The sequence below is a fragment of the Myotis daubentonii genome, chromosome 4 (genome assembly GCF_963259705.1).
Source record: "Myotis daubentonii chromosome 4, mMyoDau2.1, whole genome shotgun sequence".
Classification (NCBI taxonomy): Eukaryota; Metazoa; Chordata; class Mammalia; order Chiroptera; family Vespertilionidae; genus Myotis; species Myotis daubentonii.
The window spans coordinates 9,748,487-9,762,289 of record NC_081843.1 but is presented as its reverse complement, the minus strand read 5'-3'; the positions used below and the strand labels follow the sequence as shown (position 1 = coordinate 9,762,289).

At 47.5% G+C, this 13,803-nt stretch overlaps 1 protein-coding gene across 2 annotated transcripts in view; it reads left to right on the top strand.

Annotated features, from left to right (window-relative positions):
* Positions 1-13,755, top strand: part of SRCAP (Snf2 related CREBBP activator protein) — a 38,529-nt gene extending 24,774 nt beyond the window's left edge. For both annotated transcript variants that reach the window (XM_059692243.1, XM_059692242.1), the window contains exons 26-34: positions 4,163-4,425; positions 4,565-4,767; positions 6,329-6,498; positions 6,650-6,846; positions 6,941-7,055; positions 7,267-7,386; positions 10,183-10,377; positions 10,514-10,597; positions 10,702-13,755. In XM_059692243.1, the coding sequence (XP_059548226.1) occupies positions 4,163-4,425; positions 4,565-4,767; positions 6,329-6,498; positions 6,650-6,846; positions 6,941-7,055; positions 7,267-7,386; positions 10,183-10,377; positions 10,514-10,597; positions 10,702-13,356 (4,002 nt within the window). In that variant the 3' untranslated portion in view covers positions 13,357-13,755. The remainder of the gene's footprint in view (positions 1-4,162; positions 4,426-4,564; positions 4,768-6,328; positions 6,499-6,649; positions 6,847-6,940; positions 7,056-7,266; positions 7,387-10,182; positions 10,378-10,513; positions 10,598-10,701) is intronic.
* Positions 13,756-13,803: the final 48 nt, after the last annotated feature.

Below are 13,803 nucleotides of genomic sequence, written 5' to 3'. Positions count from 1 at the left end.
TGTTGATAGAATGGATGGAACAGAATAATGTCACTTTTACCTTGGTAAATTACAAAGTCTCGATTTGTGGACCTGATATTTCAGTGCCATTGGACAAGTCCTTTTCCCTGAGCTTGTAATTTTCTGTAAAATGGGAATAATCGTGTTCTACTTATAGGGGTAATGAGAACCTAATGTGCTTTTAAAACTATTATTCACTGATATGTTGAAGGCCTTACTGTTATCACTGGTCTCTTTCTTCTTGCTTACTCTTTTGAGTTAGTGTTGGCATTTAATTGCCTCATTTTACAAATGAAGAAACTAGCCTATTAAATGATGTTATAAATGTTACACAGCTTGTGAGAACAGAGATGTGCTGACTCCATTGCTTTCTCCTCTTCCCCACAAGAGTCAGTCCTCAGAGACATACTTTCTTCAGTTGCTGAAACCATTACCATCAGCAAGTATTTGAACTTCTAAGGGAGGGATGACACCATGGAATGCAGTTCCCCAAAGATCATCATCTGACTTTTTTTTTTTTTTTAATATATTTTATTGATTTTTTACAGAGAGGAAGGGAGAGAGATAGAGAGTTAGAAACATCGATGAGAGAGAAACATCGATCAGCTGCCTCCTGCACATCTCCCACTGGGGATATGCCCGCAACCCAGGTACATGCCCTTGACCGGAATCGAACCTGGGACCTTTCAGTCCACAGGCCGACGCTCTATCCACTGAGCCAAACCGGTTTCGGCCATCATCTGACTTTGATGGCCATTTCTTTTTTTTTTTTTTTTAATATATTTTATTGATTTTTTACAGAGAAGGGAGAGGGATAGAGAGTTAGAAACATCGATGAGAGAGATCGATCAGCTGCCTCCTGCACACCCCCCAGTGGGGATGTGCCCGCAACCAAGGTACATGCCCTTGACCGGAATCAAACCTGGGACCCTTCAGTCCGCAGGCCGACGCTCTATCCACTGAGCCAAACCGGTTCAGCTGATGGCCATTTCTTAAAGTTTTTTACCTCCGTGGCAATTAAGTGGCAATGAAAAGAACTCTGGCCCTGGCCGGGTGGCTCAGTTAGTTGGAATGTCATCCCGTACACCAAAAGGTTACGGGTTTGATTCCCAGTCAGGGCACATACCTAGGTTGCGGGTTCAATCCCTGGTCAAGGCGCATATGGGAGGCAACCAATCAGTGTTTTTCTCTCACATCAGTGTTTCTCTATCACTCTCCCTCTCCCTTCCTCCCTCTCTAAAACATCAATAAAAACATATCCTTGGTTGATCATTAAAACAAATAGAACTGTTCCCTATCACTTCCTTAGCTTTCTGGTAGCCATTGTTTTTCTGTCATATAAAAAGTTCCATATATGTTTGGTTAAGTTAAACTTAGAATTCAGATTCAAGTAAATAACCCAGGAACAAATTTGAAGAAAGTTCTAGTGAATCCCCCAGGCCTTATCTTTTGCTCATTCTATTACAGAGCTGCTGCTTATTCTTTGCCTCAGCCTCAGTATCCCACCCTCCATCAGTGCCACTAACTCCACCTTTTGTCTTTCTGGTACTGCCAAGTTGGTCTGGCTTGTTGGAAGTAAAAGAGAACCTAGATCCTGGCCCAAGTGTGACAGCCCATGGTCTATGCTAAATTTTGGTTGCTCTGCAAGTAGATAGCAGCTTTTGACACTATTTTTTCCTTAAAACAGTTTGAAATATGTCACATACCATACAGTTAATCCAGTTAAAGTGTACACATCCAGTGGCTTTTGTTATATTCACAGAGTTGTACAGCCATTACCACAGTCTTACTTTGGAACATTTTTATGGCCCTAAAGAGAAACGTTACACCTTAGCCATCATCCCCAAAACTTCTCTATCTCTCCCAGCCTTCGGCAACTACTTATTTTCTGACTTTATAGATTTGTCTATGGAGTCACATAATATATGGCCTTTTGTGATTGGCTTCTTTCACTTGGCTTAATGTTCCTGAGGTTCATTCATGTTACAGCACACATCAGTACTTAATTTCTTTTTATTGTTAAATACTCCATTTTATGGAGATAGCACATTTTCTACATCAGTTGATAGGGACATTTGAATTATTTCACTTGTTGGCTGTTATGAATAATGCAGCTATGAAATAAGATCTTGTGTCTTTTCATGTTTTCCATTATATTGAATGTAAACCTAGGACTGGAATTGCTGGGCCTTATGGTAACTACGTTTAATTGTTTGAGGAGCTGCCGAACTGTTTTCCAGTGTAGCTGTACCATTTTACATTCCCACCAGCACCCTGTAAGGGTGGTTCCAGGATCTCCACAACTTTGCCAACACTTGTTATTTGTCTTTTTTATTACATTCTAGTGTGTATGAAGTAGAACCTAATGGTTTTGATATGCATTTTTCTGATGGCTAATGATGTTGAGCATCTTTTAAGTGGTTGTTGACCATTTGTGTATATATATAAAAGCCAAGCAACCTGTGGCTATGATGCACACTGCAGTGACCAACCAGCCTGATTGAGGCCCCAATCGTCCCCCCCCGCTAGCCTGCCCCATTCGGCCCCCATCAGGGCAGGCCGGCTGGACCCCACTCGTGCATGAATTCATGCCTCTAGTCTTTGAAGAAATATCTCTGTGAGCCTTTGCCCTTTTTAATTGGGTTATTTTATTTGTTTTTATTATTGAGCCATAAGAGTCCTTTATATATTTTAGATACAAGCCCCTTTTCAGTTACATGATTTGCAAATCTTTCCTCTTTTGCTACTATTTGAGAACTCACCTGGATTGATTTTTCTCAGTGTTAGGATGCTTTCTCACTTAGATCACAAGGAGCCAAGAGGTTATGCTTGATGTAGCCATCAAAAAGGGAGATTTGGCCGAACTGGTTTGGCTCAGTGGATAGAGCGTTGGCCTGCGGGCTGAAGGGTCCCAGGTTCGATTTCGGTCAAGGGCATGTACCTTGGTTGTGGGCATGTCCCTACTGGGGGGGCGTGCAGGAGGGAGCTGGTCGATCTCTCTCATCGATGTTTCTGGCTCTCTGTCCCTCTCCCTTCTTTGTAAAAATTAGATAAAATATATATATATTTTTTTTTTAAAAAAAGGGAGATTTGGGCCCTGGCCCATGTGGTTCAGTTGGCTGGAGCATTGTCCCATGCACCGAAAGGTTGCGGGTTCGATTCCTGGTTTGGGCCCATACCCAGGTTGTGAGTTTGATCCCTGGTTGGGGTGTGTAGGGGAGGCAACAGATCGGTGTTTCTCTCCTCTCCCTCACCACTTTTCTCTCTCTCTAAAATCAATGAAAACATAATCCTCGGGTGAGGATTAAAAAATCTTGGAGGCACTGCTATTTTTCAGGACCATTTTCTGGGATGCATTCTATTAACAGATTTATTGAGAGCCTACTTTGTGCCAGATACTGAGCTAGGTAGTGGGTGATTATAGTTAAGAGGATCAGATATGGTCCATGATATGTGGGCCTTAAATTTAGTGGGTAGAAGACATCAAAAGTATCCCCTTTCCTTTCTTACAAAGTAAAATTGCAAGTGTAGTAAGTGCTTAAAATATATACTATATATAGAGAGAGGTGGTTTTATAACCTGTGAAACTGGAAGCACAACAGATGGGGAAGGATTGGGTCAAAGTCATACAGATATCCTATCTGCCAGGCACTCCCCTTTCTCTCTCAGAGTGATGATATTAAATACCTGGTTATGTTCCCATCCCAGTTCATTCCAGTCTGGCCCGTGACAGAAACCTGCTGTGGATTTGATTAGCCTCTCTGTATCCTGGTCAGTGATTTGAGGAAGGCTTTTAATACTTGTTTTTGATATACTGCAAGAAGATAAATTAATTGAATGTTTGGAGTTAAATGTTATATAGGAGAATTTCCACAAATCATCTATTTTATAAGATTGTTGGAATGCGGATCTTAAATTTGAATATTCAGACATTCTGCTTTGGTAGCATACAAGGAAAGATCAGTTTTCTTTTGCAGAGAACTTCACTTAAAAATTGTGAAAGGAATAACGCCCTTTGATGACTTGGAAAACTAAAAGCATAATATATTTTAAAATATTATGGTTCCCATAGATTGTTTAATTGTGGGAGGAACTGTCAGGTTTTCTGTGAGGACACTGATTACTTTTTCTGTTTGTTTTGTTTTGTTTTTTTCATCCCCAGGACTCTCTAGAGGAAAAGCGAAAACGACAGCGGTCTGAACGCCTGGAACGGATTTTCCAACTTAGTGAGGCTCATGGGGCCCTGGCACCCGTGTATGGGACTGAAGTCCTGGATTTCTGTACCTTGCCCCAACCTGTTGCCAGCCCCATCGGCCCTTGTTCTCGCCCCAGCCACCCCACCTTTTGGACTTATACTGAGGCTGCCCGCCGGGCTGTACTGTTTCCTCAGCAACGCCTAGACCAGCTGTCTGAAATCATTGAGAGGTTGGCAGGGCTAAGTGCTCATGGGAAGAGGGTCTTGGGGCCTCTGAGTGGATGTAGTGGTTAGGGATACTGAAGGTGCTATCTCTTGGGACTCTACAGAGTTCCATCTTTTATACTGCTTGCCTTCTTCCTTTTGCAGGTTCATCTTTGTCATGCCTCCTGTGGAGGCACCTCCCCCTTCCCTGCATGCCTGCCACCCACCTCCTTGGCTGGCCCCACGTCAGGCAGCCTTCCAGGAGCAATTGGCCTGTGAGCTCTGGCCCCGGGCTCGTCCTTTGCACCGTATTGTGTGTAACATGCGCACCCAGTTCCCTGACTTGAGGCTCATCCAGTACGATTGCGGTGAGTTCATTGACCAGTGAGGGTCCCTTGATCTCTTTTCCTCTTTTCAGGGATGCTGTACATAAGGTCTTGGTAGATTTCATTAAACATTAGACAGTTTTTTTAGGTTATCCTTATGGGAAAGATGGAGAATTGTAGACGTATGATGGTTCTTGGCATTCATGAATTTGACTTTGATGAAAGTTGAAAATATGTGTTAACTCATTTATTTGTTGAGTGATTATTTTGTGAACATCTGTTTTGCGAATCATTTGGGATTCAATGGCGAACAAGATAGCACAGCATGAAGTTTTCAGATTTATGCTGTACAAGACTGCACAGTAAATAGTAAATTTTGTTTTGTGAAAAGACAAGAATCCTTATCTTTTGGTTAGAATCTTATTAATTAGAATGCATTAGGCTGCAAGTAACAGAAAACCAAAAGTGAACATTTATTGTTGACTTAATGAGCAGTTAGAATAATGGTGTGTTGTTGGTTCAGCAGATTAGTGGTGTCTTCATGTATCTAGGACCTTCTAGTCTTTCTACCTTGCTTTCTACCATCCTTAATATTTATCTTTTTATTCTCATGCTTATTTCTTCATGGTCAGAAGATGGCTGCCGTAACTCCAGGGAGCACACCAAATGCTCTGAGTAGGAAGCCAGGGGTTGAGACAAAAGACTCCTAGCAAATCTTTTTTGGGAAAGAAAGCCCTCCCAGTTGACTTTGCTTCATAATTCATTGGCTCAAATTGGGCCTTATGCCCATCCCTAGAGCAATCACTGTCAAAAGAAAGTGGCAAAAAGGAACTCTGGCTTATTTAGGATCACTTATGATTTGTCTTCTCTGGGTTGGGTTGAGGCTTGCCTTGCCAGGTGTCCACAGTGTTATTCAGGTTCTGTTAACCAAGAATGGCTTTCTGTCACAATCCTGCACAGATATTTCTATAGTAACATGTTTTTGGAGATTTCCTAAATGTCTTATAAGAAAGTCAGTAGAACTTTTATTACTATACACAATATATATTTTAGTAAAAAAACAAAAAACGTTTGAAATCATTCAGAGGAGATGAATTCAAAGTCTTTGTTAAAGTGTTTCAGACTGACTTACTAGAAATGTTTCAGAAGTTAATTCTGTGTTTGATGGGAGGTTGAACTAAGATAACCTAAGATCTTGCCTCTATGGTTCTGATCTTGGTGACCTTCAATCCCTGTCTGTAAACCATGAATCGGGATTTGTTGATATTTATTCTGTGAATCTGTCCTGTGATTCAGCTGGTATAACTCATTGTAGTACTTAAAAATTTCTTGCTCAAACTACTGTAGATTCCTTTCCCCCCCTGAGGGTGTATATTACCTTACCCCTAGTAAGACTATAGAAGTTAAATCCAAGACAGAAGCAGATTGAAGAGGAGAACCCTTAGGGAAAGAAAATAGGTTAATTCACATTTTTTGGTATCCTGTGCTAATTGAAATCCTGGCCTAAAATTTTGGTTACCATTCAACTACAGCCTTTCAGTGTTAAGTGTTCTCCTCATTCCAGTTTATAGCTAGCCCCCTGCACCCCTTCATATCTCTTCAGGAAAGTTGCAAACGTTAGCAGTGCTGTTGCGACAGCTCAAGGTGGGGGGCCACCGAGTACTCATATTCACCCAGATGACCCGGATGCTGGATGTATTGGAGCAGTTTCTAACCTACCACGGCCACCTCTACTTACGTCTGGATGGGTCTACTAGAGTTGAACAGAGACAGGTAATCCAGGCATTGCAGCCCTTAGAGACTCACCTCAGCTTCTGTCTCCTTTTTCCAGGCCTTGGGGGTCCAAGAAGGGGCCCCACTAAGCCTTAGGTCTAATTTTGGGGATTTCTCCCAATGTTATCTTTTTTTTTCCCTTTCCCTCTAGGCCTTGATGGAACGATTCAATGCAGACAAACGTATATTCTGCTTCATCCTTTCAACTCGGAGTGGGGGTGTGGGCGTGAACCTGACGGGAGCAGACACTGTTGTTTTTTATGACAGCGACTGGAATCCCACCATGGATGCTCAGGCCCAGGATCGCTGTCACCGAATTGGCCAGACCCGAGATGTTCACATCTATAGGTATTGCCTAGTCTCCCCTACCTTGCTTCCCCTTTGCTGGAAGGATTTTATTGATGTATTTGGCTGTTTACCCATGGTTTTCATCAACCCCTAGGCTTATCAGTGAACGGACAGTGGAGGAGAACATCCTAAAAAAGGCAAATCAGAAGAGAATGTTGGGAGACATGGCCATTGAGGGAGGCAACTTTACCACAGCATATTTTAAACAGGTACTGCTATCTTCCAGTCTGTGGAAGGCAGAACTGCTTTGCCTGTAAGAGTTACTCTTGCTTATGAAAGAGGATGCTTTGACCTCTACAGACCTGCTTCTTCAACCAGTGGCACCTGATACTTCTAAGAACCGTCATCAGATTCATAGTCGTAGGCCTGGGACCAACATTCCATTGACTCTGACATTTTTTTCTTCTGTTCTTTCCAAAGCAGACCATCCGAGAGCTGTTTGATATGCCCCTGGAGGAGTCATCTGGCTCCTCTGTACCCTCTGCCTCTGAAGAGGAGGAAGAAACTGTGGCCAGCAAGCAGACCCAGATCCTGGAGCAGGTGAAAAAAGTGGCGGTCCCTAGAGGAGAGCTAGCTAATGGTTACAGTGTGTGTTGTCTTTGGATCTGTTAAGTTTGTCCAGGGGGAAAGAACTATTTCTGCTGCTTCTCAAATTACAGTTGGCCTTTGATAGTTGTGAATAGATTGTTTATTGGTTCACATGGTTTCATAGAAAAAAAAACAGGATTTATTTAAATATCTTTTTATTGATTTTAGAGAGGGAGGGGGGAGAGAGAGAGAGAAACATCGATGTGAGAGAGAAGCATTGATAGGATCAGCTGCCTCCTGCATGTACCCCAATCCAGGATCAAGCCCGCAACCTGGACATGTGCCTGGACTAGGACTGAACCAGTGACCCTTCAGTGCATGGAATGATCACCAACTGAGCCACACTGGCCAGTGCCAGCAGTGCTTTTTAGTAATAGTATTTGTTAAGCTAAGTCTGTTTAGTCTTCTGAGCCTCACTTTCCATTTTTCTAAAATGCTAATGACAAGGAAGTAACTGAGGTTAAATGACATTGTGGATTAAGAAGTGCTTTGTTGCCCGTCTGGTGTGGCTGTGGTTGAGTGTCGACCTATGAACCAGGAGGTCACAGTTCAATTCCCAGTCAGGGCACATGCCCAGGTTGTACACTTGATCCCCAGTAGGGTGGGTGCAGGAGGCAGCCGAGCAATGAGTCTCTGCATCATTAATGTTTCTATCTTTCTCTCCCTCTCCCTTCCTCTCTGAAATCGATAAAAATATATTTCTTTTTAAAAAAGAAGTGTTTTGTACATGGGTAGAACACATTTTCCAAACATTGATGTATAATAGAATCACTTGGAAAGCTTTTAAAAGGATTGATTCCTGGACCTCATCTGAAAATCTAAATCATTTTAGGAGGTGAGGTCTGATCATATGTATTTTTTCAGAGCTCTTCAGAAGTAAACAAATGTTTAGGAACTACAGATGTAGAGTGTCATGGAAATGTTTTTCTCTACCTAGTGCCTTCTCATGGTTGACCATACTCTAGGCTACTTCCTTCAGTGACTTGGTTATAAGCTCCCATCATATCTCAAGGGAAAGATTAGATGTGGTCAGTCTATTGCCATGAGACATCTCAGTACAAAAATAGAATTTTATTTTTAAAACTTTCTGCCTTTAAAAAAATTTTTTATTGTTGAAAGTATTACATATGTCCCCCTCTCCCTCCCATTGACCTCCTGTAGCCCACTCCCCTCCCCACCCCAGGCTTTTACCATCTACAGTCTGTGTCCATGGGTTATTCATATCTATATATGTAAAAGCCTAAGCAACCTTTGTGACCTGAATGACCAGTCGCTATGACATGCACTGACCACCAGGGGGCAGACACTCAACACAGGAGCTGCCCCCCGGTGGTCAGTGTGCTCCCATAGCCAACCTCCTGCTGCCCCTCTCCCCCTTGCCCAACCTGGCCTTGATGGGCCCCAATCAGGGGCGGAGCCAGCCAGCCAACTTCCCACAGCCTCTCCCCCTGACTGGCCTCAATCCCTGGCCAGGCTGAGGGATCCCACCTGTGCATGAATTCATGCACTGGGCCTCTAATCCTAGCTAATAGACAGAATATGCAAATTAACTGTCACACCTTCACAAATATGGTGGCGCCCAGTCCCCTCAACCCCACTGGAGTCCCCTAGTTCTTTCAGCCCATCCGGGGGGCGGCAGGCACACGGTGCAGCTGGACCTGCCCTCAGCTCTCCAGCTGCCCAGAGCCTGCCCAAGCCTCGGATGGTGGCTTCCCAGGGCCGCTGAGGCTCAGGTAACCAGGGCCAGCTGTGCTGCCAGCAGTGGCAGCAGCAGAGGTGTGATTGGGGCATCACCTTCCCCTGATGGCCGGGTTGCCTCCCGCCCCTGAGGACTCCTGGACTGTGAAAGGGGGCCGGCCAGGTTGAGGGACACCCCCCCTCCAGTGCATGAATTTTCATGCACCGGGCCTCTAGTATGCATATAAGTTCTTTGGTTGATCTCTTCCCTCCCACCCACCCACCCTCCCTGCCATTCCATCCTATGTGTACAACTGCATTGCTTTGGTAACTTTGAGGGCCCAGATGAGAGTTGAGTTCTGTTATTTATGTATATTTTATATATATAAAAGCCCACGACCGGAATGGCAGAATGACCAGAATGACCGGTGGCTATGACATGCACTGTTGCAGCCAACCAGCCTGATCCGGGGCCTGATTGGCCTCCACCCCAGTCGCGGGCAGGGCTGGCCAGCCATCCACCCGCAGCCCCTCCCCCCGGCCAGCCCGTTCCAATGGGCCCCCACTGGGGCAGGCCAGCCGGACCCCACCCATGCACGATTTTGTGCACCAGCCTCTAGTAATGTTATAAACTTGGTTTGGTATAAATGTTTTTTTGTTGTTACTGTTTTAAATCTGGGCTGTGACCAAGACATTTAATTTATTCCAGAATCTACCATGTAGAGTGAAGAACCAATTTAGTACAGTCCTTATAATAATGATATCACTTTTATAGCACTTACTAAATTATAAACATATCGTATGTTTAAATACAGTAAATGCCTCAGGTTAAGCAGGCAAAGTGGTGTGATGTCATTTTACAGATGAGAAAACTGCTCTTCAGAAATTTAACTGGCTTATCTATGAAAACAGGCAAGGACAGAACCATGACTGGGACCCAGGGTTTTGGAGCCCAATGCTTTTTTATTTCCTCATTTTGTTGTAAACTTGGCCTCAAATTTTTGCCAGAATCAAATCACGGGATGTAAAGTTTGTTAATTCTCATGGATTTTCTTTCACATGCCCTTGCAGGCATTATGTCGGGCAGAAGATGAAGAGGATATTCGTGCGGCCACCCAAGCCAAGGCTGAACAGGTTGCTGAGCTTGCAGAATTCAATGAGAATGATGGGTTTCCTGCTGGTGAGGGAGAGGAGGCTGGTCGGCCTGGGGCTGAGGATGAGGAAATGTCCCGAGCTGAGCAGGAAATTGCTGCCCTTGTCGAACAGGTCAGTGTTGGACCCACTAGTTCTCAACTCCTTCCTCTGGACTCTGTGACCCTCCTGTCTTCCCTGGTAAAAATGGCTGATGGGTGGGCCCTGGGCACCAAGTCCCTCTGTTCATCACCACTCTTCCTCTCAACAGCTGACCCCTATTGAGCGCTATGCTATGAAATTCCTGGAAGCCTCACTGGAGGAGGTGAGCCGAGAGGAGCTCAAGCAGGCAGAAGTGAGTAGTTCTAGGGGGAGGGATTGGAAGTGGGAGACTACTGTTTTCTACCCATTACCACCTTGAGTGCCTCTCCCTGACCACCCTGTGGGGTCTATTGGTAGGAGCAAGTGGAAGCTGCCCGCAAGGACCTGGACCAAGCCAAGGAGGAGGTGTTCCGCCTACCCCAAGAGGAGGAGGAGGGACCAGGGGCTGGGGATGAGGTTTCCTGTGGGACTGGTGGAGGCAGCCACCGGCGCAGTAAGAAGGTCAAGGCCCCTGAAAGGCCAGGGACTCGAGTCAGTGAGCGTCTTCGTGGAGCCCGGGCTGAGACTCAAGGGGCAAACCACACTCCTGTCGTATCCACTCATCATACCCGCAGCACTTCCACGCCTCCCCGCTGTAGCCCTGCCAGGGAGCGAGTTCCCAGGCCAGCGCCTAAGCCTCGACCCGCTCCAGCTTCGGCTGCTGCAGATCCCATACCAGTCCCTGCCCCAATCCCCATTTCAGCTCCAAGTCCATTAACCGTGCTTCCTGTCCACATCTTGCCTTCTCCCCCACTTCCTCCGCAGGTTCCTCCCTCTTGTTCTTCTGCCTGCACACCTCCTCCTGCCTATGCCCCTCCACCAGCTCATACCCCACCTCCAGCTCAAACCTCTGTCTTAACTCCTACCTCCCCTCTCTTGCTTGGTCTACCCTCTGTGCCCATCTTCCCCCCGGTCACCAACCTCACCTTGGGCTTGGGGCCTGAGGCAGAGCTGTGTACACAAACATTGGCATCTAGTGAGTCCCTGGAGCTGGCTGATGTGACCAGCTCTGAGACATCCCCGCTTACTCATATGCCCCCTAAGGATCTGTTGCCAGTTGCTGTTGAGATCCTGCCTATGTCAGAAAAGAACATTGCTCTCACCTCTTCTGCACCTAGCCCAATCCTGGAGACTGGCAGTTTTCCCAGTGGTCAAGAGCAGGAGGTACCAGAGCCTGCTGAGGGGACCATCCTCACAGTGCTGCCTGGTGGTGAGGAGGTGCCCACGTGTCCGAGTGAGAACAGTGATCTGGCGCTCCCCCCTTCAGCAGTATCTGATGAGCTGCTTCAGTTGCCATTGGAGGCTGACAGGAACTCAGAAGAGCCCGTGGAAGCCCAGACCCCAACATCCAGCCCACAGAAGCTGCAGGAACTTGGCTCAGCTGAGGTTATAGCTCCATCAACCTCATCTTCAGCCACCTCCTCACCTGAGGGTTCTTCACCTGCCCGGCCCCCTCGACGTCGCACCAGTGCTGATGTAGAAATTAGGGGTCAGGGGGCTGGTCGGCCGGGGCAGCCTCCAGGCCCCAAAGTGCTTCGCAAGTTGCCAGGACGGCTAGTGACTGTAGTAGAGGAAAAGGAACTGGTGAGGCGACGGCGACAGCAGCGGGGAACTGCCAGCATCCTAGTGCCTGGGGTCTCTGAGACTGGTGCCAGCCCAGGAAGCCCATCTACCCACAACATGTTGGGGCCAGAATCCTCACCTCCCACCAGTGGGCCCTGTGAAGCTGCTCCCCCATCCATACTGCCCACCCCAACCCAGCAGCCCTTCATAGCTCGCCGTCACATTGAGCTGGGGGTGACTGGAGAGGTCAGCCCAGAGAATGGAGAAGGGGCACTGCTTGCCATCACCTCTCCTGCTATGAAACGTCGGAGGGGGAGGCCTCCCAAGAAGAACAGGTCTCCTGCAGATGCTGGACGAGGGGTGGATGAGGCACCTTCATCCACCTCTAAGGGAAAAACCAATGGGGCTGACCAGGTCCCTGGGGCTGACCCCCTTATTGTTGCAGAGCCTGTTTTGGGACCCCAGCTTATTCCTGGGCCCCAGCCTCTTGGACCCCAGCCAACTCATAAACCCGAGCCCATCATCCTATCACCTGTGGAGAAAAGAAGGCGCGGGCGGCCCCCTAAGGCACGTGATTTACCCATTCCTGGGACCACTTCCTCTCCAGGGGATGGCAGCTTAGAGAGCCGGACACAGCCACTCCCGATGCCACCGCTCCCACCACTCCTCTCCTGTCCCATTGCTACTGTCGCCAACACTGTCACCACTCTCACCATTTCAACATCCCCACCCAAGCGGAAGCGAGGCCGACCTCCCAAGAATCCACCATCGCCGCGGCCCAGCCAGCTCCCTGTCTTGGACCGTGACTCGTCTTCTGCCCTTGAGAGCTGTGGATTGGGGCGGCGGCAACCCCAGGGCCAGGGGGAGAGTGAGGGCAGTTCTTCTGATGAGGATGGAAGCCGCCGCCTCACCCGCCTGGCCCGCCTGCGCCTTGAAGCAGAGGGGATGCGGGGACGAAAAAGTGAAGGGTCCATGGTGGTGGCTGTAATTCAGGATGACCTGGATCTAGCAGATGGTGGACCAGGCGGGTTAGAATTGACACCTCCCATAGTCTCAGCTCCAAAACTGCGCTCCACCCGGCTACGTCCAGGTTCTCTAGTTCCCCCACTAGAGACTGAGAAGGTGCCTCGCAAACGGGCCGGTGTCCCGGTTGGCAGAGGTCCTGGGCAGGCAAAGCGGAGCTGCCGGCAGTCCCCAAGTCCCTTGGGGCCTGAGGGTTCAGTAGAAGAGTCCGAGGCTGAAGCCTCAGGTGAAGAAGAGGAAGGGGATGGGACCCCACGCCGCAGGTCTGGCTCCCACCGCCTTGGTGGGACAACCAACCAAGGGGACCAGCGCATCCTGCGCAGCAGTGCCCCGCCCCACCCAGCTGGCCCCACTGTCAGTCACAGAGGCCGAAAGGCCAAGACGTGAGTGGGCTGCCCCTCCACCTAGGCTTTCCACCATGGCCCCTCTCCCTCCACAACCAGGCCTGACTCTGTTAACCACTACTTGAAGTCTTGAGGGGGAAAGCCTCCAGGGAGACACAGGGGCCTTCTCCCTTCTTTCCACCAAAGTAGGGGGTAGGAAACTGGTTGTCATGGAAATGGGGCGCTTCACATATTCCCTTCCCTTCCACCCCACATGGCTGGGCAGTGTTAAGGGTGGCAAGATAGTCTCTGTCCCCACCCCCTTGTACTTGATTCCCCAGCAGTCTTTCACAGCTCTCCACCCTTAAGGAAAGGGGGAGGGACTTCTCTACAATAAGGTTTTTTTCTTTTTTTTTTTTTTTTTTTTTAAAGAAGAAAAATAATAAACTTAGTTTCTGTATGAGCATCCGCGTAAGGAGGCTTCTGATTTTCTGGTCTGGTGGAGGGTTGG